The sequence below is a fragment of the Ovis canadensis genome, chromosome 15 (assembly GCF_042477335.2).
Source record: "Ovis canadensis isolate MfBH-ARS-UI-01 breed Bighorn chromosome 15, ARS-UI_OviCan_v2, whole genome shotgun sequence".
Taxonomy (NCBI): Eukaryota; Metazoa; Chordata; class Mammalia; order Artiodactyla; family Bovidae; genus Ovis; species Ovis canadensis.
The window spans coordinates 61657025-61681560 of record NC_091259.1 but is presented as its reverse complement, the minus strand read 5'-3'; the positions used below and the strand labels follow the sequence as shown (position 1 = coordinate 61681560).

General features: G+C 52.4%; 1 protein-coding gene across 6 annotated transcripts in view; it reads left to right on the top strand.

Annotated features, from left to right (window-relative positions):
* GDPD5 (glycerophosphodiester phosphodiesterase domain containing 5) overlaps positions 1 to 24536 on the top strand; it is an 88674-nt gene that overhangs the window by 29152 nt on the left and 34986 nt on the right. For 4 of the 6 annotated variants that reach the window (XM_069553141.1, XM_069553142.1, XM_069553147.1 and 1 more), the window contains one exon: positions 18283 to 18459. In XM_069553141.1, coding sequence (XP_069409242.1) covers positions 18343 to 18459 — 117 coding nt within the window. In that variant the 5' untranslated portion in view covers positions 18283 to 18342. Of the gene's footprint in view, positions 1 to 6008; positions 6032 to 9879; positions 10016 to 18282; positions 18460 to 24536 lie in introns of those variants that run through there. The other 2 variants (XM_069553145.1, XM_069553144.1) reach the window with 2 other exon arrangements.

Here is a 24536-nt window from a genome sequence, read left to right as displayed (position 1 = left end):
CTCACTCGGCTGTGTCTACTGGACTTTTTCCATAGGAAGTGCTCAGGGATGGCTCGTGGAACTCGTGTGGGTCAGCGTATCCCAGGAACAAATAAACAGAAGTGGTGCGCCCAGGCCTCTGACTTTGATGGCTTTAACTGGTGATGTCAGCCTGGGTCGGCCCTGATGGAACTTGTCCTAGTCGTTCTCCTGCACCTGTGATAAAGGGATGTCACCCTAAGCTGGCCTCTCCACTCTGGCCTTTGGGGGTCTAACTCCACAGAGCATGACAGGTCTGGATTCTAGTTTGACTCTTTCACCTGTTGTGTGACCTTGGACAAGTCACCTGCCTTCTCTGAGCTGCAGTGCCCCCTGTTTCTCACCAAAGTTTTATACACGCCCACCTAAAAGCAGATGGTTTCAGCATGGTTAATCCCTGCTTGATTCATACCCTGAGAGGTGGAATGATTTGCTTCTGCTCGTATAACAAAGGGAGAAGGTGAGAGGGCCAGGATCCACTTCCCCCAGCCTCCCATGCCTGTTTATCTGAGCACCTTGACCAGCTCTGCTGTGGTCCCTACCAGCTCCAGTCTGATTTGAAACCTGAGCCAACCTCCTAGTGGCCAGGATGAACTGAGCCAGACACCAGAGTGGTCAGTCACTGCTGTTTAGTCAATTAGCCCCTCGTACCACATATGATGTAAGAGGTTCCATGCTCAGATGGGCAGGATCCTGATTCATCGGGCTTAATGTCTAGTCTGCTGCAAAGCTGCGCCCCCATCCTGAAGCTCGGGGGACCTGCAGACCCTAGGGGTGAAGGTGGACATAGGGTGGAGGCCCCAGAGGAGGTGGTGGCCTGAAGTGCGTGGTCCCAGGAGCAGGCATGAGGGGCTGACGACTGGTGGGTGCAGGGGAAACAAGTCTGCTTATTCTGCCTAGGCTAGGTTGGAGGGTGGGTTTGATCCGCTGCCAAGGCCCCCCGGCCCTCTGGCCCAGGCCTCCCGGGGCACACTGGAAAGCTCAGGAAATATGTGTTGGTGACTGGATTTGTGTTGTCTAGACGCTTGGGAGTCAGATAAAGTATGAATCCTGGCTCTGCCGCTTGCTTAGCTGTGCCCTTGAGCAGGAGACCTAAACCCTCTTGAGCCTCTGCTTTGGCATCTGTAGAATGTGCTGTAATGCGAGGTTAAGAGGGCTAAGTGAGAGGACAGACAGGGAATGTCGGCCTCATGCAAAGCCGTGGCAGCCCTCCATAAATGGTGGACGGTGTCTTCACAGAGGGAAGGCCAAGTAGGAAACACAGGAGATGAACGAGGCCCCATCGCATGGTTCGGAAGTTTGCAGTTTACAAAGCCCAGTCAGGTCCTGCTCACTGGGTCTCCCCTAAATCCCACAAGGCCATCTGGGCTGAGTTGTGGCATCTCCATCTGACAAATGAAGACCCTGAGCTTAGAGATGAGACCGACCTGCCTTTCAGTGGCCCAGCCACACCCAGAACACAGGTCTCCCAACTTTTACTCTCCAGCAGGTTCCTCAACCTTCCCCCCTTTAGAACCCAGGTCCTGCCTTCTGGAAGCTCTTCTGAAAGATGCTGGGAAGGTGGAGGGCCGGGAACAGGGAGAGTTGTCAGCTCAGATGTCAGGGAGCTGAGGGTGCATACTGGTGGCTTTAGCCCAGAGTGGGTCACTGTGACCGGTAGGCCCAGAGTGAGGGGACAGGAGGGGGTCATGGGTAAAAGTAAGCTGAGGTGAGTGCAGAGAAGGAGAAAACCAGTGGTGGAGTCCACAGGTCATTCCCTCAGTCTGAGCCAGTGGGCACTCCCAGCCTGGTGAACCAGCAGCAGCTGGGCCCTCCTATCCAGGTCCCTTTGCATATGGGGCTGGAATGTAAGGGACTTTAAAGAGTACCGGGTCTGTGGGAGATGGCCCTCAAGTCATGGCCTCGGCCCTTGAGGATGTATGAGTCAGCTCCGGAAATAAGGCCGACATCTAAGCATGGGGACCTTTCATGTGAGGAGCACTTTCTAAAAGGCAGACTTAGGAGGACAAGGCTGACTTCACCACCCAGCTGATCCTCAGCGAGGAGGAGCCACCAGCTCAAGTGGCCTGAGCCCCACAGAAGTGAGCTGGTGGGCAGGGAGTCAACAGATAGCTCTGGTCTAGACTTTTCCGGGCCCAGGACAGAAGTACAAATGGAGGCCACACAGTGTCATATATCGGGAGGTTACAGAACAAACCAAGAAACTATTGAGTAAGATAGTTTCGTTGTCCCGCTTTGTAAAGTTATGGTTTTATATGACTGAAAGGAACCAAATTTCAAGGACAGTTGTTCTTACACATCCAGGTGTTGTGTTGGTGGGCTGGTGGAAATTTGGATGAGTAATAAGACATATTTCAAATGTTATTTATTTCATAAAATATATTTTGTTGTCTTCATTTTAGCAAGATCACTATAATTGTTATAATCAAGATTTTCACGTCATTTGAAAATTGTATATTGATGATAGTAATCTAAAGGATCAAAAATAAAATGCAGTTATATTTAAAGTATATAGAATTTGAATAATTTCCATAAAAAATGTAAATTAAACATAAAGAAAGGAAATTTTATATTTTCAAAAATTATTTTATTCCTTGAAATTATCTAGGAAATTAAAACTATATGCATCATAATTAATGAATCTCTAATTTAAAAATAATTATTTAAATATATATGATATAGTAATTCAAAGTTTTGAAAATTTTATAAAAATGAAACTATTCATTTGTAATGAAACTATTCATTTTTGTGTTTAATGTCCATCTAGTTGTGAAGAATTAGTATCACATTTCGTGTTACATTAATCTGAGTAATATGAATTGTTAAATACTGTAAGATGTTTCTCAGCTGCCATGTGCATTTATTGTGAATACCACACTAATTCATGAGTACTTTTAGAACCACAAATTGCAACAGGGAGACAAGCCAAAAAAAAAAAAAAGAGGATGCTCAGCATTACTGGGAAATGGATATTTTGTTATGTAAGAAGTTGCCGCTCTCTGAAAGGATCAGACAAGTTTGATTTGTCTGCCCCCCCACAAGCATTCTTGCCACTTAGTCCCCTTCCTCCTGCCAGTAGCATCCTCTTTCCCTCCCCTTCCCTCCCTCTACCCTACTCTCAACCCTGTCAGCAATTGTGCCCCCTCAGACCTTCATCTGGACAAAGTCACCTTTGGTTCCGCAAACCCAAGGGATGAAGAGTGTCTCTGGGGCCTGAGCAGTGTTAGGAGAGCAGATTAGGCTTGCGGTCCCGTGGATGATGTGTGACAGAAGCTCCTGTATGGTCTGTAATGTATTTGTAAGCATGTGTTTGTGATGTGTGGGGCTCAAGGCAATGACCCTTCTTCCTTGAGCCTAAGGGTGATGCAGGAGACGCCTTCTTGCCAACGAGATCCCTGCCCTGTGCTAACGATAGATAGATGACAGTGCTTACACCACACCTGGAGCTTGAATCTAGGTATTGGCGGCCACTGTTTCATCTCTTTCATATAAGCTTTTCTTCATTTATTTAAAACCTATATTCACATCCTCCGATCCTTCATTTCATTGTAGAATATCGGGCCATAGCGGTCTTGCAGTACAGCCCTGTGATCCTCCAGGTGAGAGAGTTGAGCCTCAGAGAGGCACACTGGTATACATAATATCACACAGCAGAGAAGCTCTCTGACCGGGTTTCCCAGTGCAGACAATGGGTGTTGCATTTGAGTTTCAGTTAAGATCTGAATAGGTGTCGCTTTGTCCCAGTCAACTTCCCTTCCTTCAACAGACCCTGCCTGGGGAGAGTCTGCCTTCATCAGCACCTGCCGCAGGGAGCTTCTGTTGGGGGATGAGGGTTCTGTTAGAAGAGCCACTTCCTGTTGGGGCCAGGCACTTCCTTCAAGTGACTCACAGGCTCCCGCTGGCCCCGTGCTGGGAAGCAAGGTGGGGGTGGAGATGGGCCTGGCCTGCCTCCTTCCTTGCCTGCTCCCCGGGCTGGGTGACCCTGAAATGAAGAAGTGCCACAGAATGGGTGCAGAAGATGGGTGACGGAAGGGGGATGCTAGACTGTTCTCGTCCAGCCTGGCAGGCAGGGCTCTGAGAGTGAGGGACAACTCAAGCTACGGTGAGCACAAGGGCAGCCTCCACGTGCAGCCTCTCCTACACACATCAGGTTTTCAGGTGCCCGCTGCCCAGTGGAGCTGGGACCCCCACAGGGGGAGCTTGGGATACTTTCTCTGTCTTGCAGGCCAGTGAGGTGTGATGGAAAGAGCAGTAGGTCGGGGGTCATGGACTTGAATTTCTGAATCAACTTTCTAGTGACCTTGTTAACTCCTGGCTGCTCTCCAGGCTTCAATATCCATGTCTGTCTGATGGTGGAGGGCTTGATGGCTGTGACATGTTGTGGCAAATTGTTATTGCAGGATTTATATTTAACAGATACGGGTTTGAATCCTGCCTCCACCCCCTTGCTGAGTGTGTCCATCTCTCAGAGCCTCCATTTTAAAATTTGAAATGATAATCATCACTTTAAGCAATTTACATAATTTAACCCTCACATCAACCCTATGGGGTAGGTTTTATTATGATGATTATTGTTTTATACATAAGGAAATTGAGGCCCAGAGAGGTTAAGTAACTTGCCCAAGGTCACAAAGAAAGAGCCAATATTTTAACTTAAGCAGTCTGACCCTAGCGTGTGTGCCGTTACCAGCTATGTTCTTGCTACTTAAATTGTGGTCCCTGGACCTGTGGCATCAGCATCACCTAAGAGCTTATTTAAAAAAAAAAAAGGAGTAGAATCTCAGCCCCCAGCCTAGACCTACTGAGTTGGGCTGCCTTTCAACAAGATCCCTAGGTGATTTGTTTGAGAAGCCCTGCTTATTTATATCCCTCTGTCACTTAGGCCTTAGGATCATTGTGAGAGATGAAGAAATTAAGTGTTTTATAAACTGTAAATTGCAGTGCATTCAGGGCTCTTTGAGAAACCTGGGGGCTGGAAGTGGAGGAGGACTCGGGGCACACCAGGAGTCCATCTCCCAGTAGCTGGATGTCATTTCAAAGCTGTCTAGGAGCCCAGTTCTGTCCCCCCTCTCATCCAAGGCTGAGTCTTGGCAGTGCTTCTAGCTGGTATGTGGCTCCAGGCCCCGACTGGGTTGGAGAAGCTCCTCATGTCGGCTTGGTGTTGGGCTGGACCCCAGCTTGAGCTGCCCCTGCCCTGGGTCCCACCCTGGCTCTGGCTCTGACTCCCTGGGTGATGCAGGCAGACCTCTGGCCCCACCAGCCTCAGTGTCGCCTACTGGGCAGTGTGGCAGCATCCTCCAAAGCCTGTGGTGCTGACCCAGCACCCCTTCTCCTCGCTCCATGGCCTGTCACTACCAAGTCATCTCCCCTCCCAGTTCCTGGGCAGGAGGGCTGAAGGAGCTGGCAATGGGGGAAGCAGTGCGTGAGTCAGAAGTCAGCCGCATCGTTGCGGTGCTCCAGATCCCACCTCCAGCCCACCCAGCCCTCCCTCAGCGGCTGCCTTAGAACAGCTGGTTTGGCGTCTACCTCCAAAGAAGCGCGTCTCAGGGCAGCACGAACGGGCCTCTGCCTCCCAGGAGCCAGACGCAACCCCAGGTTTCACCCCGGGGTGGCTGGGCCTTAGATCATGTTTCTGTGGGTCCTGGTGGGGGCAAGAGTGGTTCCGGGAGCAGGCTGTACTGGGTTAGGGCCGGTTTGTGGGTAGCACGTGTGGAGGTGCTTGTGTGGGATCTCACAGTCCACCACCAGATCACGCGGGCTCCCCCACCCACTTGGCGGCTTCCCTAGAACAGGAACTGGATGCAGCCCATCCCTGGTCCCCATACCTAGCACAGGGTGGGCGCAGGGTTGGGGCTCACTAAGGGCCCGGGGGAGGGGAGAGGCAGCATGGATGTATGTGTGATCTGACTGGGTTTGTCCCCTCAGCTCTCCCACTGAAGTGACATCACCACCTCCATGGACAAGACCCCCTCCCCCAGGAGCCCAGCTCATAGCCGCTGGTACCTTCTTCCAGGTAAAGGAAAAAGCAAAGAAGGAGGCAGGCAGAAAGGAGTTGGAGGCAAGCTTCAGAGAACAGCCCACTGGGTTCCAGAATGATGTTCACTCTCATGGGAGTGGTGAGCTGCAGTTCATGGAAAAAGGGGAAATAAGAATTATTATTCCATTTTATAGGCAAGAAAGAAAAAAATAATAATATTCTGAGTAGAGTTATCTGTTGCTCTCTGCAGTGGACTAGATACTTACCTAAAAGCACCTTATAGGTATTAGCTCATTTAATTCTCACAACAGCCCATGAGGCTGGTGCTATTATCTCCATTTCACAGATAAGGAGGCTGAGGTGTGAGGCATTAAGGAACCTGCTGAGTTAGTAAGTGGTAGAACTGGGTTCCAAACTCAGCAGGCTGGCTCTGGGTGCACATTCCTAACCCTTATGATTTATTGCCTCTCTAGAGCCAAGCATTAAACTGAGTTTCCTTGACTTTCAGTTTAGAGATTTGATGGATTCCCATTTCCAGGGGAGATTTGTATTTTTAAGAACGAATCCTGGAGAAAGTGATGCGTCAGCCAAAGGAATGAATGGTAAATGGTGGAATTAGAGGCCTGAATCATGGAAGGAGCATGAACCATCAGGGTTTCCTGGGCCAGCCAACCCCTAGGGCTTTCCTCCTCAGCATTTGAGCAAGGTCAAAAAGGAAACCTGGCTGTCTGAAAGAGGGGAAGAGAAGCTTAGGCCCCAGGTTCTCAGACTTGCCTGGAAGTAGCCCAGCTTGTGCTCCTCTTGGAGCGCTGTGATGGGGAGAGATGCAGGTGGCAGTGAGGAAATCAGTATTCTGTGCTAAGTCTGAGGTCGTCTTGTACTAGACCTGGAACACATAGCAGAGGGTTCAGAAAAAACTGTGGGAGAAAATACTTGAGACTTTTTTTAGTAACTTAATTTTTTCTGTAAATAGGGAAAAGGCTAATTATTATTCAGAGGCAGAATTGGGAGCAGGCTCAGAAGTGGCTCTGCGGTTGGGTGGTTTAAGAGCCTCCGATATGGTCCTTCGTTCCTTCGTTTGCACATTTAACTGGTGCAAACAGGAGCTTCCTTGCTGCTGACCTCGTGCAAGAACATGGGTCTGCTGTGCAGTGATTCCTCTAGCAGGGAAGGGGGCCTGGGGGAGCTCGTGTCCCTGTCTCCTGCAGGGTCACAGATATCATCTGCAGACTCTTCAGGAAAGCTGGGCCAGATGGATGAGAAATCTCCACCTGGGGAGGCTCTCAGCCTGGCGGGCCAGGCAGCCACGGAAACAGATAATTACCATGCACAGAGGCCTGTGATCATGTCTCAAGAGCTCTGCCTGGTGATGGGAGGACAAAGAAGGAAGCAATGGGCTTCTGCAGGGGGGATCAGACCAGGCTTTGTCCAGGGTGCATTTGTTAAGATGGACGGAATTTGGGGCGGGGGCGGGAGGCACTCCTGGCAGAGGGCCCAGCACTGGCAAAGGCTTGGGGGAGCAGGGAAGACTGCGAGGTGCTGTGTTGCTTGGAGCACAGTCGTGTGAGGAGGCGCAGGGGCAGGTGAGGCGAGACAGGTAGGTGTGAGGGGAAAGAAGCAAGAGAGATTCCTAAAATGTCAGGACTTGCTTCTCCTCCCATCCCCAGGGCCTGCTTCGGAAGCCTGTTTGTATAATAACTCTGCTATTTTGCATAAATAAATAAAATAAATCATTGCTCACCATTCCCTCAGGGAGCAAAAACCGGGCAGAGACAAGTTTGCTCAGGGCCAGACTCCGCTTCCGCCTGCCCTCCTCCTGTTCAGGGCTCCCTCCTTCCAGAGACTCAGGGAGAGGCATCGGAAAAAGCCAGCCTGGTTCCTGTGACTGAATCACTGGGCGCCTGGGAGGGACTGGGGCGTCCACCGGGGAGGGAGGAGAGACTGGGGAAGTCTCTCGCTTCACCAGGCCCCAGGCTGGCCCATGCTCACTCTGTCTGCTCCTGGGGAACCTGTCACTGCTGCTGGGGGAGAGGGTGGCTGGGGGCAGGCTGCCCCTCTTAAGAGGGCCTACCTTCTGTTCTCGTTTAAAGAGGAACCTGTCGGCCCTCCAGGGAGGGAGGGGCCTGTCTAGAGGCATATACAAGCCCATGCAGGCCAGTCTGCTGGGAAACCACCACCAGCTGTACAGGGTATTTCTGCAGGGATGGAAGGCTGGAGGGAATAGCTCCAGGTCTTCCCTGGTGCTGACATTTGATGACTGTCATAGTCTGAAATCCAGGGCTAGTTTTGAGATCCCTGTTGGATTGCACCAGGATTCTGTGATTGTACGAGCCTTGGGGGAGGCGATTCTAAGACTCTGGTTAGAGAGTATGTGGGCTGTTCCTGGTGACTGCTCAGCCCAGCCCACAGCCCCGATTTGGGGAAAGAAAGACCCAAGGAGAGGTCCTTTCTGTGCCAAGGGAACCCAAGGGTCCTGGGCAAGGTCCTGAGCTTGGCCCCCATTCAGCTACCCTAAGCTTTCCTCCCAAAGAATGAACTCCCATGACAGGGGGCTGCTGGCCCACCAGGCCCCAAGCATGCAAGTCAGTCCCCCAAGGGCCTCAACCAAGGATGCAGCTCAGCAAACCTGTTCTACCCTCTAGCAGCCTCAACTTCCTCGTCCATAAAATGGGGATCTGGTACTTGCCCGTGAAGTTGGGGCCACGCTTCAGTGTGTGTGGAGACTTTGTACACTGTAAAGTGCTGTGTGTGTGGTTATAATCATAGTTGCTGTTGCTCTGATGAGGTTGTCTCCTTGAAAGGAGGAGCCACCTGATTCTCTGTACATCTCTCTTGGGTCCCAGCATTGCAGAGGCTTCTGAAACATTTACCGCATGAGCTAGAGAGCCTTGGGTATGGAACAGATAATTCCAGAGACTGTGGTTCTGAGAAAGGAGGAGAAACAGGGAGCACTCCCTACAGGAGGGGCAGAAGCACCCACATTTGGGGTGAAGCCAGCCTGCTGGGAATTCCCCTGGAGGAAGAGCCATCAGAAATCTTCTGGGACAAAGTGTTGGGTAAACAGGAGGCCCTGGCACCACGATGAAAAGAGATTAATAGTGACCCTAATTAGGGCGTGGTTGATTCTTTGATGGCTCCTGTTGAGCCCCAGCCTAAGCCACCAGTAGCTTTCCTCCCAAAGAATGAGTGGTCATGACGGGGGTGGAGTGGGGGGGAGTATGCTGGCCCACCAGGCCTCCTTCCCAGGCCCTCCTGCCCCCGCCCCTCCCCACTGGCAGCTGCTTCAGTGACAGACTTCCTTCCTGCCCTCTGTCTGCCTCTTTGCTGATTTCATTAGAATCTAGGGCTTTCTCTGAGGCCCAGAGAAATAGAGTGACTTGCCCAGGGCCACACAGTGAGATGTGGCAGTCCACATCTCTCAGTTTAAGCCATCTGACGAGGCCCGGGCAATGGGGAAGATAGTGACTTTGAGCATTCCTCAAAAGCTAAGCACAGGCGAGCTGTGGGGAGGAGCCTGGAATCTGCTCGGCTCCCCCATCTCCAGCCGCAGCTCTGTGGCCGGGAACTTGTTCTGTGGGTTTGGTGGGTTGTTTGGAGAAACAGCCCAGCTGTTGAGCTGTCTGGGGATGCCTTGCTGCTGGCCCCCTAGGGCCCCAGTGGCCTGGGAGGCTACTGTTGGCAGCAGACCCCACCATCACTACCAGATGAAACCGACATGGGGTTTAACTTCCTGCTGGAGCCCTCAGTCCTGGGAGAGGCCCTTCTCACCCTCCCTGCCACCACGCTTTCCCTATGCTGTCCGCCTAGCAAGACCCCTCTTGTGCTAGAAGTCATCCCTTATTTCTGAGTTCTCGTGATATCCACCCTCTCCAGGAAGCTGCCCTGCAGTGCTGCTGGAGGAAGCACAAGAGTTGTGGGTCCAGAAGAGACCATGACCTGGGGCTGGGTTCCTGGAGGAGGGGCTGCTGCACTGAGATGAGTAGATGGACGGAGTGGCCCTGACCTAAGGTGGCTTCCCAGGTACAGCTGCATTGGGAACAGGGGATGGGCATGCAGCGAGGAAGGACCACAGGGAGGCCCTGGTCTTGCTCCAGGGCCATGTTCCCCAAGCACTATAGGGAGGAGTCCCCACTGCCTTGTGCCGTTTACCCCTTGGGTTTCACTCTAAGTCAGGTGTGGAGTCGTCACTGTGAGTTATCTAGGCCATGGCTATCTATACCTGGGTTCCTGTCGAAGATGGTGGCAGCCCCTGGGCAGAGATGGGGCCCAGGATGACCAGGCTTCTCCCCTTGTCACAGGCCTGCCTGCAGCTTTCATCCTGATCCTGACTGCTCCAGTCAGGGGCGGGCTACTGACTTCCAACCGTGGTTCCTGGGGTTGGAGGAGGCTCTTCCCCGTCAGACCAGACAAGGAAGGACTGGGAAATTTGTCCTTCCATCCTCCTGGAGCAACCCCATCTCTGCTTATCTCCTGAGAATGAGGAGAGAGCAGGTGGTTAAAAGGTTTTAGAAGCTGAGTGTTAAAAAGTCCCTTAGAGATCATCGGATGTGGTTTAGACCCTCCCCTGATACAGACAGGAAAGCTGAGGCCAGAGGCTTGTGGAGGTCACCCAGCCTGCTGGTGACTGAGCTCAGTTTCCGCCCACAAGCCCTGGGGCTGGGCTGGGCTGGGGTTGACACTCCACGAGGGCAGCCATAGTCAAGGAGAAAGGGTGATGGTTCCTTCTCCATGCGTATGCCCTGCCTCCTTCCCTGGGGGCTGGAAGGCTGCTGGAGGGGAACGTCAAGTCTCTGCCTCCCCCAGCCCTGAGCCCATGGTAGGGGTGGGATGGGGGAGTCCTCTCTCCTCCCCAGAGTTCTTGGCCCCACTCTGTGCCCCTGCTGCCCTGGTGCCAACCAAAACATTGAACTTGGCCCTTTGAGGTGCAGCTTTCAGTGACACATGCTGTGGCTGTCATAGACACAGAGGGCGGTAGAAATAAGCACAGACAGACCCTCTAAGGCTGGTGCCTTGGAAAGACTGGGCTTTAGACTTGGCAGCCCTGGCTGCAAATACTGTCTTCTCCACCGTTAGCTGTTTGGTCTTGGCTGAATCATGTAATCTCTTAGGACTGGATTTATTGATCTAGCTATCTATCGATCAATCGATATAGATATTTAAATTAAATGCATGTATGTTTAATTATTGGACTTCCCCTGTGGTTCAGCGGTAAAGAATCTCTCTGCAATGCAGGAGGCACAGGAGACGTAGGTTCAGTCCCTGGGTTGGGAAGATCCCCTGGAGAAGGCCAGGGCAACCCACACCAGTATTCTTGCCTGGTGGGCTACAATCTACAGGGTTGCTAAGAGTCAGACAAGACGAAGCAACTTAGCATATATACATATTTAATTATTAGATGATTTTTTTGGTGAGAGTTTTAAATTTCTTATTTATTTTTTTAAACTTCAGTTCAGTTCAGTTCAGTCTGTCAGTCGTGTCCGGCTCTTTGCGACCCCATGAATCGCAGCACGCCAGGCCTCCCTGTCCATCACCAACTCCCAGAGTTCACTCAGATTCACGTTCATCGAGTCAGTGATGTCATCCAGCTATCTCATCCTCTGTCATCCCCTTCTCCTCCTGCCCCCAATCCCTCCCAGCATCAAAGTCTTTTCCAATGAGTCAACTCTTCCCATGAGGTGGCCAAAGTACTGGAGTTTCAGCTTTAGCATCATTCCTTCCAAAGAAATCCCAGGGCTGATCTCCTTCAGGATGGACTGGTTGGATCTCCTTGCAGTCCAAGGGACTCTCAAGAGTCTTCTCCAACACCACAGTTCAAAAGCATCAATTCTTCGGTGCTCAGCTTTCTTCACAGTCCAACCCTCACATCCATACATGACCACAGGAAAAACCATAGCCTTGACTAGACGGACCTTAGTCGGCAAAGTAATGTCCCTGCTTTTGAATATACTATCTAGGTTGGTCATAACTTTCCTTCCAAGGAGTAAGCATCGTTTAATTTCATGGCTGCAGTCACGATCTGCAGTGATTTTGGAACCCCAAAACAATAAAGTCTGACACTGTTTCCGCTGTTTCCCCATCTATTTCCCATGAAGTGATGGGACCGAATGCCATGATCTTTGTTTTCTGAATGTTGAGCTTTAAGCCAACTTTTTCACTCTCCTCTTTCACTTTCATCAAGAGGCTTTTTAGTTCCTCTTCACTTTCTGCCATAAGGGTGGTGTCATCTGCATATCTCAGGTTTGTGACATTTCTCCCGGAAATCTTGATTCCAGCTTGTGTTTCTTCCAGTCCAGCATTTCTCATAATGTCCTCTGCATATAATTTAAATAAGCAGGGTGACAATATACAGCCTTGATGTACTCCTTTTCCTATTTGGAACCAGTCTGTTGTTCCATGTCCAGTTTTAACTGTTGCTTCCTGACCTGCATACAGATTTCTCAAGAGGCAGGTCAGGTGGTCTGGTATTCCCATCTCTTTCAGAATTTTCCACAGTTTATTGTGATCCACACAGTCAAAGGCTTTGGCATAGTCAATAAAGCAGAAATAGATGTTTTTCTGGAACTCTCTTGCTTTTTCCATGATCCAGCGGATGTTGGCAATTTGATCTCTGGTTCCTCTGCCTTTTCTAAAACCAGCTTGAACATCAGGAAGTTCACGGTTCACGTATTGCTGAAGCCTGGCTTGGAGAATTTTGAGCATTACTTTACTAGCATGTGAGATGAGTGCAATTGTGTGGTAGTTTCAGCATTCTTTGGCATTGCCTTTCTTTGGGATTGGAATGAAAACTGACCTTTTCCAGTCCTGTGGCCACTGCTGAGTTTTCCCAATTTGCTGGCATATTGAGTGCAGCACTTCCACAGCATCATCTTTCAGGATTTGAAATAGCTCAACTGAAATTCCATCACCTCCATTCATATCTATTAGGATTTTCTACACATGAATACTGGAGTGGATTGCCATTTCCTTCTCCAAAGGATCTCACTGACCCAGGGATTGAACCCAGGTCTCCCACATTGCAGTCAGACTCTTTACCATCTGAGCCACCAGGGAATCCCTGGTGAGAGTTTTTAAAAATTGACTAGAAAATGCAGAGTTCCTACGTACTCTCCCCTACCCCACAATTTTCCCTGTATTAATATCTTAGGGGGGTTCATTTGCTATAACTGATGAGCCAGTGTAGATACCATATTATTAACTGAAGTCCACAGTCTACATTAGGGTTCACTCTTTGTGTTATATATACTGTGTGGTTTGACAATTGTGTAATGACATGTATCCATCTTTATAGTATCATACGAAATAGTTTCACTGCTCTAAAAATCTACCTGCACACTCCACTTCCAACCCCTGGCAACCACTAACCCATTTACCACTTCCGTGGTTTTACCTTTTCTTGAATGTCGCATGGTTGAAATCATACAGTGTGTAGCCTTCTCTCATTGACTTTTGTCACTGAACAATATGCTTTTAAGGTCCCTTCATGTATTTTTATGGCTTGATAGCTCATTTCTTTTTGTGAAAAGTGAAAGTGCTCAGTCATGTCTGACTCTTTTGGACGCTATGGACTATAGCCTGCCAGGCTCCTCTGTCCATGGAATTCTCCAGGCAAGAATATTGGAGATCTTCCCAACCCAGGGATCAAACCCGGGTCTCCCGCATTTATTTTTACTGCTGGGGCTCTAAAATCACTGCAGATGGTGATTGCAGCCATGAAATTAAAAGACACTTACTCCTTGGAAGGAAAGTTATGACCAACCCAGATAGCATATTGAAAAGCAGAGACATTACTTTGCCAACAAAGGTCCATCTAGTCAAGGCTATGGTTTTTCCAGTAGTCATGTATGGATGTGAGAGTTGGACTATGAAGAAAGCTGAGCTCTGAAGAATCGATGCTTTTGAACTGTGGTGTTGGAGAAGACTCTTGAGAGTCCCTTGGACTGCAAGGAGATCCAACCAGTCCATCCTAAAGGAGATCAGCCCTGGGATTTCTTTGGAAAGAATGATGCTAAAGCTGAAACACCAGTACTTTGGCCACCTCATGGGAAGAGCTGACTCATTGGAAAAGACCCTGATGCTGGGAGGGATTGGGGGCACGAGGAGAAGGGGTTGACAGAGGATGAGATGACTGGATGGCATCACCGACTCGATGGACATGAATTTGAGTGAACTCTGGGAGTTGGTGATGGACAGGGAGGCCTGGCATGCTGCAATTCATAGGGTCGCAAAGAGTGGACACAACAGAGCGACTGAACTGAACTGAACTGAATATTTCATTATCGGGATGAACCCTATTCCTCCATTCACCTGGAACCCATATTTCTAACCTGTAAAAGAAGACTGTCAAGCTCTACTTTGGACAGTTGTCATCAGAAGATGACACGGGCACAGTGCTCGGCATGGTGCCCTGCAAGCCACCCGCTCTACCTTCCGTCACTGGCTTCTTTCCCTTTAGCATGATGTTGTCAGGATTCATTCACCCTGTATTAATGGCATGTATCAGTGTCTTATTCCTTTTTATTGTAACCTTGGGTCCTTTTTGTGCTGTTCTATCTAGTGCCCATTCCTCAGATAGGTAAAATAAGTCTCCAAGGTCACACAGCAACTCAGTAGAAGGAGACCAGGCTGATAGCCAGGCACTGACACCGGGCTTGAGAGTCTTTCCACTGTCAGGAGAGCGCGCAGACCTGAGACCGGAGGCAGCAGGGTCTGGGGGCAGTGAGGGCTTGGCAGCCGGCCAGTCGGGGGGAGGGATGAAGAGCCAAGGAGTGGGTGAGGTACATTCCCAGGGTATAAGGGTGGGCAAGGCCCCTGGAGGTATGCCTACCGCCAACATCCTTCACCCACTCCATAGCAGACACTCACTCCATCTCCCTCCTGACTCCCTTCCCTGTGCAAAAGGGATGCTGTGGAAGTTCAGGTTAAGAGGTGAGGCTTTCTCTTGTCCCAGAGCTGGCAGGGCTCCAAGCTGGAGATTTCTTTGGAACGTGGCTGATAGCAGCAGCCCTGGGAGGTGACTTGGAGAACCAAAAATGGGAAGTGATGCCATTAGTCTCGGCAGGAGCGGGACAGATGTGGAGAATCTGGTCTCTGGGGACTTGTCCCAACCATTCAGGGTCTGGGCAGCATGTCTCTGTTGGCAGAACTTTCGGGCCTTTTCAGAAGTACAGTCCAGGAAGCCCCCAGGACTGCCTTGTGCTAGCCACTGGGGAAACGGGAGTAACTCAGGTTGTTCCCTGGGGGAGGCAGGTGTGTCATCTGTGCTCCCACAGGCAGCCCAGGAGGGAGGAGGGACTCCTGGAGCCCTCTCACCCAACCTGGGTCTCAGGGAAGGCTCCCCAGAGGAGGTAACATCTGAGCGGAGACTCGAAGCGTCAGGAGGCATTAGCCAGATGAAGGGACAGCAAGTTCTGGAGTGGTGAGGCTGGAGGAGCCAGATCCTGGTCATTTGTCTTTTAGGAAGCTCTCTGGCTGCAGGTGAAAGCTTAGATTGGCCAGGCCAGGCCTACCGCAGGGATTCCCCACCCAGGGGAGAAATGAGACCTGGGCAGCGGCCAAAGGGCTGGTGAGAAAAAGGCCCTGAAGGATGTTACAGACACGTTGGGGGTGGTGAGGTGGTCACTATGCCAGTGTGGGTCTGGGTGGCCCCCCTGGAGAGAGCAAGGAGCCACTGGGGATCTTGATGGCCCCAGGAAAATGTGTAAAGGAAAAAGAAGTTTACCTCTCAGAGATACCCCTGCAGTTATGAATAGAATGAAAATTCACGGCAGGTGGGGGGTGAGAGGGGAACAGTTCCAAGAGCCCCGGTCAGCCAAGTCCTGGGCTGAGACCTGGGTGCAGGCAGTTCTATTTCCCTCTTTTCCAGACTTGAAATGGAAATTCCATTCCTGGGTGGGTTGTAATGCTCAGTTGTGGGGTGTGGGGGAGCAGAGGACACATGGGAATCGGTCCTGGGGTTGAGGGGTCCTGGGAAAGGAATGTGAGGGCAGGGCTCCTGCGTGCAGAGTGCCCACCTGCTGTAGCCCTGTCATTGCAGCCGTGCGCCCCGCTGCCACCGGCCCTCCCTCCCCCCCAGGCATCTGACGTTTTTTCGGAAGTCAAGACAAAAGCTTCAACCAAGGCTCAGGGAAGAGCCCTGAGTGGCTCTGGCTACAGGGCAAATCATTGGCCAAGGCAGGGTGAATCCAGTCCTCTTTCTACATATACCAGCTGCCTCCCCCATTCCTGGGGAAAGTGTGATGGCCAACCTGACAGTAGAGGTCCTCATTTGGGGATGCACAGGGTAAGATGTGGTTCCCTGGCTATGGATTTTGCTCTTTTACCTCCTCTGGAAGGCTGTGGAAGTGGGAGTCTGTATATGAGTACACACTCCTATTTTTTTTTTTTTTTTGGTTGCGCTGCGTGGCTTGTGGGATCTCAGTTCCTCCATCAGGGACTGGACCCAGGCCCTTGTCAGTGAAAGCATCAAGTCCTAACTGGTGGACCACCAGGGAATTCCTACCCTGACACACTCCTTCTGGAGAGGAATAAAGGACACCCCTGCCGGCCTCCCAAACCCCATGGGAGCTAAGCTGACTGCAGCAGCATCCCCATCCAATACTGTTGCCTTGAGCCCTGGACTCGGCTCAGCTCAGAGAGCCCCCAGTATCTGTTCTGTGTCCACATGCCTCCCCAAGGAGACATGGGCACAGGCTGCACCAGACAATTCCCAGCACTTAGGTGGCTGCAGGTCAGTCAATATTCCCAGCAAGCTCCTAATTCATCCCTGCACTTGCAGTGGAGGCTATAATCCCTGTGCTAAGGTTAGCACTTGGGGAGTGGGGGTGGTGTGGTGTTGGGCAGAAGCCCTGAGTAAGGCCCAGGCGTGGAAGTCAGTGGTAGGCCTGAAGCCCAGTGCCCCTGGGGAAGGGAGGGAGCTTCAGAGGGAGAGAGGGAGCTCATCCTGCAGGCCTCCACTCAGCGCCGTCTCTGGGAAGCATGCCCTGACCCTCCTGTCCCTATTAAGTGCCCACGGCACCCTTTCCTCTCTCCACCACACGCTGCGCTTATGATCCCTCGTCATGAGCCACTGTGCCCTGTGGTGGCAGGGTCAGCAGGCTTTCCCTGTAAAGGGCCAGACAGTAAGTACTGTAGGCTTTGTGGGCCCTGTGGTCTCTGTCATAACTCTGCAGTTATAGTCAAAGCAGCCGTAGACAATGCATAAATGAAGGAGGAGTGCTGTCTCCAATAAAACATTTTATGTATGGACTCTGAAATTTGACTCTTATATGATTTTCGCAGATCAAAATATATTTTTGTTTTGGCTTTTTTCCCCCCAACTATTAAAAAATGTGAAAACCGCTCTTAACTTGTGGGCTGTGTAAAAATGTGTGGCTGGTTGGATTTGGTCATGAGTTGGAGAAGGAAATGGCAGCCCACTCCAGTATTCTTGCCTGGAGAATTCCATGGACAGAGAAGGCTGGTGGGCTATACAGTCCATGGAGTCACGAAGAGTTGGACACGACTTACTGACTCACACTTTCACTTACAGTTTTCTAGCCCTCGAGTTAAAGCCAGACTGCCAGACTCTGCTGTGTGACCTTTGGCAAATGGCTAGACCTTTCTGTGCTTGAGAATTCTCACCTGTAAAATGGGGATGATAATGACCGTACTTTGAGAATGTAAAATCGTACAGCAGCTTTGAAAAACAGCTGTTGGCAGTTCTTCAAAAAGTTAGACATAGAGTTATCATATGACCTAGCTACCCCATCCCAAAGTAGGTACTCAAGAGAAATAAAAATACACACAAAAATGTGTTCATAGCAGAGTTTTCATGATAACCGAAAAGTAACAACCCAAATGTGTATCAACTGATGAATGGATATAGCGGAACAACTAAATAGTTCCCAGTCATAAGAAATGCAGTACTGATTCATGCTGTAACGTGGATGAACCTTGAAAACATTAAGTGAAAAAAGCAAAACATACAAGGCCATATATCATATGATTCAGTTTATGTGAAATATCCAGAATGGGCAGCTCCATGGAGACAGAAAGTAGGTCAGGTCGCCAGGGCATGGGAGTAGGGGAGTGACAGCTAATGGGTTAGGGGATTTCTGTTGGTTGGTTAGGTCCTGGGTGGGTGGCAGGGGGCTGCGAAGGATGGGCCTCTGACTCCAGGTGAGCCAAGGACCCACCAGGGCTCTGAGCGGAGGCTGACCCTCCCTGACCTGGGCTACAGAGACACTTGCTGTGTGCAGACTGAGTCCCCGGCCCTGCCTAGCCTCACAGACCTGTACTTCCTCCCACAGGACCAGCTGGGGGCCTCCATGGGCGCCTGAAGGCAGGGCGCCAGGGCCGCGGGCACGAGCATGGTGAGACACCAGCCCCTGCAGTACTATGAGCCGCAGCTGTGCCTCTCCTGCCTCACGGGCATCTACGGCTGCCGCTGGAAGCGCTACCAGCGTTCTCATGATGACACCACTCCGGTGAGCTGTGCTGGGGCAGGCCCCAAAGGACAAGGGCGGGGCGGGGGCGGCGGGCCTCAGCTCTGTCACTCTGCTGCTGTGGCCTTCTGGTTTTAGTTTTCTCCTTCTGTACAGTGGGCCTGTGGAAGTTCCCAAATCTACCTGAGTAGGTGGGCAAGGCAGTAGGCCACCCTGTCATGGGTGTAGCCAGTTGTTGGCGCCCCCCTGACAGTGGGGGAGCTGGGTTGCTCGTGGAGCCCTGGGCAGGGTGGGCTGCTCCAAGAGGGAGGTGTCCCCCCTAGGTGAGCAGAAGTTCTCAGCTTCCTGGCGGATCCCGATGGGCAGGCAAGCAGGCAGGTGGCCAGAGGGGAGGGTGGGGAGCTGGGCCAGGCCATCAGGAGCCTGGGAGCTGGCAGGGCCATGGGCTGGCACCAGGGCCCAGTCACCTGAGCCACACACGCCTGCCAGGGCTGGCAGCAGGTGCTCAGCCGGATACAGAAAGCCTTCTTCAGTGTCCGGCTCCCCAGGCCAGACCCCACACTGCACTTCCGTCCCTGGGGTGCTGTCAGCCAATGGATCTAGTTTCTTCTCTGAAGGAACCCAGTTCCTTCAGGAGGGAATGGAGAGAGAGATAAATGGTGTTTATCTAAGAGCTTTGCTGCCTGAAAAACAACTTTCTCCTCCCTCCTGCTTGTCTGAACAAAGAGGCCAGCCTCCAAAATCAGCCAGTCTGAAAACAGGCTGGAGTGACCAGGGGCGGAGGTCAGAGGTCAAGCATCACTGGGCTACCTGCATGTGGAGGTTGGAAAAGCTTGTCCGCCTGTGTGCCTTCCTTCCCTGCCTGTGATGGTAGGGACGAGGGGACAGAGTGCTAGATTCACCCAGGAACCTGGGCTCATCACCCTCAAGTGGTGAGAAGCAGGTACCACCTGGTGGGCACCTGGCCTGATTCACTGCCATGTCCCCACTCAAGCACACAGGAGACAGTACACCCAACTGAGGCAAGGGAGAGGACGGCCCTGCCCAGGGCAGGCTGGCCGTCTTCTCTGCTTTGCTCTGAGCTCTGTTCTTCTGGAGACAGTGGACAGAAGACAGCAGGGCCTCCACGTGTCAGGAAGGCAGGAGCTCACAGTTTGCTGGCACCCAGGTGTGTCTGTCTGTGTGCCGGGTGCTAAGCTGAGCTTGGACAGGGAGCCACCCCTGTTGCTCCCAAGCCCATGAGCTAGATGTCATCACTACCACTTCCCACCTGGGGCAACAGCCAGGAACGTTGTGACCAGGCCAAGGTCGCAGAGCTGGTGAGGGGCAGAGCTCAGATCTGGTCCATATGGTGTGGATCAAGCACTCTCAGTGGGGCCGGGGTGGAGTGGGAAGACAGCTGAGGCTGAGGAAGGGAGGAGAAGGATGGCTGGCCTCCTAAGAAGGAAGCACTTGGCCATCAGACACTGGAGGAAGCCGCTCTCCTGGGAGACCTCACACCTCTTGGTGGGCCCAGGGCCAGCCAGTCACAGACTGTGTGGAGTCAGGAAGTGATGGGTCTTGGCTGGGGCTAGCACAGAGCCCAGACTGGGGGAAGTGGTGGGTGAGGCCAGTTTTGAGCTGACTGGGGGCCCAAGCGGTGTAGGTTCCATAGATGCCAAGGCCTGGGTGCCAGGTATGGGGCAATGGCAGGAGGCTGCAGGCCAGGAGCCAGCTTGGCGGCGAGAGGGGAGAGGGTTTGCAGCAGCTCCAGGTAGCAGGGCCTCTGCAAAAAGGGCTGAGCTCACCTCAGGCAACCCGAGCCTTCCCACCCACCCCACCCCTCCCCAGTCAGCTCCTGCTTCCCCACCCACTTCCTGGGTTCCCACCTCAGCCCACTCTCTTCTCTCAGCTCCTCCCCAGGACTGTGATGGGCTCCTGGCCTCATGCAGTGAAGGACCGGTGTCTCAGACTCGGGCTGGTGCAGAGAAGCTGTAACCTAAGTTTTGTTGAACAGCTGGAGGCCCAGAGTGAGCCCTGGGAGAGCAGGCTGGGGGGTGAAGGAGAACCCCTGGGGTCTAGGGGGTGGAGGAGAGGCCTCGGCCAGCAGAAGGGGGTCCAGCTTCGGGCCTCATCCCCACCTTCCCCTCCTCCTTTGGGCACCCCTTACCACCACTCCCACCCCTGTTTCCCCCTCAGGACCTCTTGGGGGAGCCTCTTGTGTCTCCAAGTCAGGGAAACCTAGGGTCAGGTTCCTTGGTGGAGCTGGACCTCTCGGGCCTCATCTGTGAGATGAGGTGACAGACAGGTGGTGAGTCATGGAAGCCCTCGTCCTCAGGCTGGGAATGAAGTGTGAGAGTAACAGTTAATGTTTGTCGAGCACGTGTTGTGTGCAGGGAGCGGATGACTTCTTACAGGCACGGCCCTGTTGATTGTGGGGCATGGCAAACACCCCGTGGGGCATGTTTAATTGTTGTGCCCTGATTATGGATGGAGAAATCAAGGCCTGAAGCCCTGTCCCACCTGGAGTCCATGATAGATTTGCAGCAAGAGTCTCAAGAGTTGGAGGCTGCCAGGAAGACAGGCCTGTTTTGAGTCTGGGTATGTTTAAAGGAGAGCTTTCAAGGATGTTATAGCCAAACGCTTTGGGAAACAAACTCACTCAGAAGGACGACGTGGATAGTGGAGTGCAGTTTATTACACCAGCACATCCGAGGCAGAGTTTCCTCTTTAGCCAGGGACCCCAACAGACTTTTGTTGAAAACCTTATATGCCTTTAAGTGTACTGCTCAAGCCCACATCCCCAAATTCCTTAAACCTAGCTTGGAAAGTGTTAAAGGGAGATACAATCAGGTTACAGCCATGATTCATAATCAGAAGGGTCAGCTGATTATACATTGTAGCCTACACCAATGGGTGCCATAAAGATTACAAAGGTGATTGACTACATAGGGGAGTATTACATTCTTTTTGGCGACGGGAAATCTTGGTATGGAATCTGGTGTTTATCAGTCCGGGAGACCAGTTAGGTATGTTATCCCCATGGCTCCCAGGCACATGGTCCAAAGCTCACTGAAAGTGCAAGATGAAGTTTCCTTCTTTTTCAAGATGGAGTCAGCTTGGCCTGTTCCTTCCTTCCCTCAAGGAGAAAAAGGGGAATGGAGAGGACTTGGGAGGCTGCCTGATAGAAAGAGCACAGGACCAGGAGCATCTGGGACAAGTTGACGAGTGGCTGGAATGCCAGACTAGGCACCTTCCGTGCTTCCCTGGTTAAGAGCTGACCCTGCAGTCTTGGGGTAGATCCTGGAGATGCAGGAGGGGGGCTGGGAGCCTGGGAAGGCTGCCCCTCCTCTCCATCCAGGCTGTTCTTCCTTCCTGCCCCTCTTCCACATTCCCACCTCCTCCAACCCTCCCCCCAGGACACACACTTGACAAATAAGGAAACAGGAAACTGAGGACCAGAGAGGTGAAATGACATCTTCTCCCGCCTGCCAACACCCAGGGAGTGGAGGAGCCTGGCAGCAGGAGGCCAGCTCACTCGACAGCTAGGAAGGGGAAGCAGAAGCTTTTTATAACTGGGGTAATTAATTGGTTGTTGTCTGTGACGCATTACTCTAATATTGCCAATTAAGGACGGGATAGGACAGAAGACGGTTCTCAGGCCATCCCCACAGGGCCCCCTGAAGACTCGGCGTCCGCGGGAGGCAGCACAGGGTCAAGACCAGATCCACTGTCCCAAGAGGGATATAGGTCAGAGGCCTGGAGGAACTTCCGTCTGAGACATTGAAGGAGACAGACAGTGGCAGTCTTGCACTTCTGCATTTGCCTTTTCAGGGGCGCTCCGAGCTTTCCTGCCGTCCTCCACTGTATGGATGAGGCTCCAGGAAGAGGAAGTGATTTATTCAAGCCCAGCAGTTGAAGGCACGGCTTGCACTGCCCCTGCTTGCTGCCCCAGCCCTGGGCCTTCTCCCCTGTTCACTCCAGTCTTGTCTGGGATGCATTGGTCAATCAATGAACCTGTCCTGACACCTGCCCTGAGTATATCAAACCTGGTGCCTCCCCTCCCCCGAAGGGCTTCCCGGGTGGGTGGGGAGCAGACCAGAACTGAGGTCCAGACCACCCAGGGTGATCACTGTCAAGGCCCAGGGACATCCTGGGCAGGAAAGCTTGTCTGAGCTGGTGTCAGAGAGAATCAGCTGTCATGTCATGCCAGCGTGGGGAAGGCAGGGCAGCTGCGTGTTACTGCAGCTGAGTGTCTTGTGTTTGAGAACTGAAAGCAATTTGGCCTAGTGCAGCTCTTGATGTGAGGAGGAGAGGCGGGTGGCCAAGGGGACCTGAGCCTGCGCTCCATCCTGGGAGGTGGGGGCCCAGTCGGACTCAGACTGTGCAAGGACCACTCTGGTTCCATCATGGAGAAAGTGCTGAGGGACCTTGAGTGGAGGTGGGGAGGGCAGGGAGCCAGAGAGAAGGCTGAGGCTTCAACTAGGGGGAGGTGTCCACAAAGCAGCAGCTAAGGGAGGGATTCTAGAGATACCTAGACAGTGTCATCAGCTGACTGGCTGCAAAAGAGTTTTGATGATGCCTCCCGTCATCCCATGATTTCTACCTGGCTGGATGAGGCCGTTCCTGGGGTCAGGAGTCCATGCTATGCCCAGGGGTGCATGAGAGGGGCCGCGGTCTCAGTAGAGTCCAGGAATAGTATAGTGGAGGAAGAACACAGACAAAATAAATCCCCTTCCCTGGGCCTGCCACTGCCTGCCTCTTCCGATGGGAGCCCCTCCCACCATGGCAGGAAGACAGCCTCTGCGGGGGAATCCATCGGCCCCTCTCACCTGCACACCCAGGGTAGCCTACCTCACCCCCTCCAGCTCTGCCCTCTGCTCCACTGACCCCCTTGCCTGGAATGCCTTCTCTCTGGTCTCTGCCCCTCAAAGCTCATTGCAAATGTCTCTTCCTCTAAGAAGTCTCCACTTCAAACAAAGGGGGCAGGCCTCGTCCCCCTCTCCTTCCCCTGGACTCCTGCAGCAGCACCCGGAGCCCTGGGCCGCCCAGGTGGGTGGTGACTGTTTCTCAGAGGAGGGCCTTGGGCACGGAGGGGGAGGATGACTGAGCAGGTGAGTTGAAGAGCAAGTGAGGAAAGCAGTTAGGGTGGGCAAGCTAGATCCCCGATGAGTCCCGAGTGAGCACCCCAAGGAGCACTGGGCGGTCTGGAGAGTGGGCACACACTGCGTTCCAGTGCCCCTGGCTGTGGCTGGCAGGGAGCAGTGCTAACCCAGCCAAGGGACCTCCCAGCCCACGCTTGGGGCTGGGGTCAGGCTCTGCCAGTAGGTAGGAGGAGCCGGTGAGTCTCCCAGCTCCATGCCTTCCTGTCCTGTTACACCCTGTGGGCCTCTGACAGGCATACAGGGCAAGGAAGAATGGCTCTCACTCAGGAATCAAGGTGGGCTCCCTGGAGGAAGCAGCCTTGGGAATGGGTTCAGGGGTGTGATTAGAGTCAGCCAGATGCACCTGGCTAAGGGGCTGTAGCCTGAACTCTACCCTGCGTTCTCCCTTGGGAATGGGTTCAGGGGTGTGATTAGAGTCAGCCAGATGCACCTGGCTAAGGGGCTGTAGCCTGAACTCTACCCTGCGTTCTCCAGCGACAGAGTGAGTGACCTGAGGCAAAGGTCACTCACCCCTTCTGGGCCTCAGCTTGCTTGTGAATTAGGTGGAGGTACAAACCCATGCCCCACAGGTCCAGTTAGATAACAGATGCCTGCACAGGACAGACCACTGTTCCAATAGGGGGAAACGTGTCCTCCCTACCAACTTTTAAAGGATGGCTGTTCCCTACTCCAGTGCTTTGGGGGAAAGGGACTCAGCAGGTCAGAAAAGAGCCCTCTGAGCTTCAGCTCTCCCAGGTCTAAACTGGAGATGATAAGACCCATTTAATCCTGTGAACCCTCCAGGGTTGCCATGAGGATAAGAAAATGGGCGATGATATTATTGCATCCATGAGAGAGAGAGAGGAGAGGCTGGCCGAGGCTGTTGCAGTGCGGGGAGCTGAGGATTTATCGCTGTAATTAAAGCCAGGCTGTCTCTGGCCTTCAGGAACCACCCCACCCCCCACCTCACACACCGCCCCCCTCTCCCTAAACCAC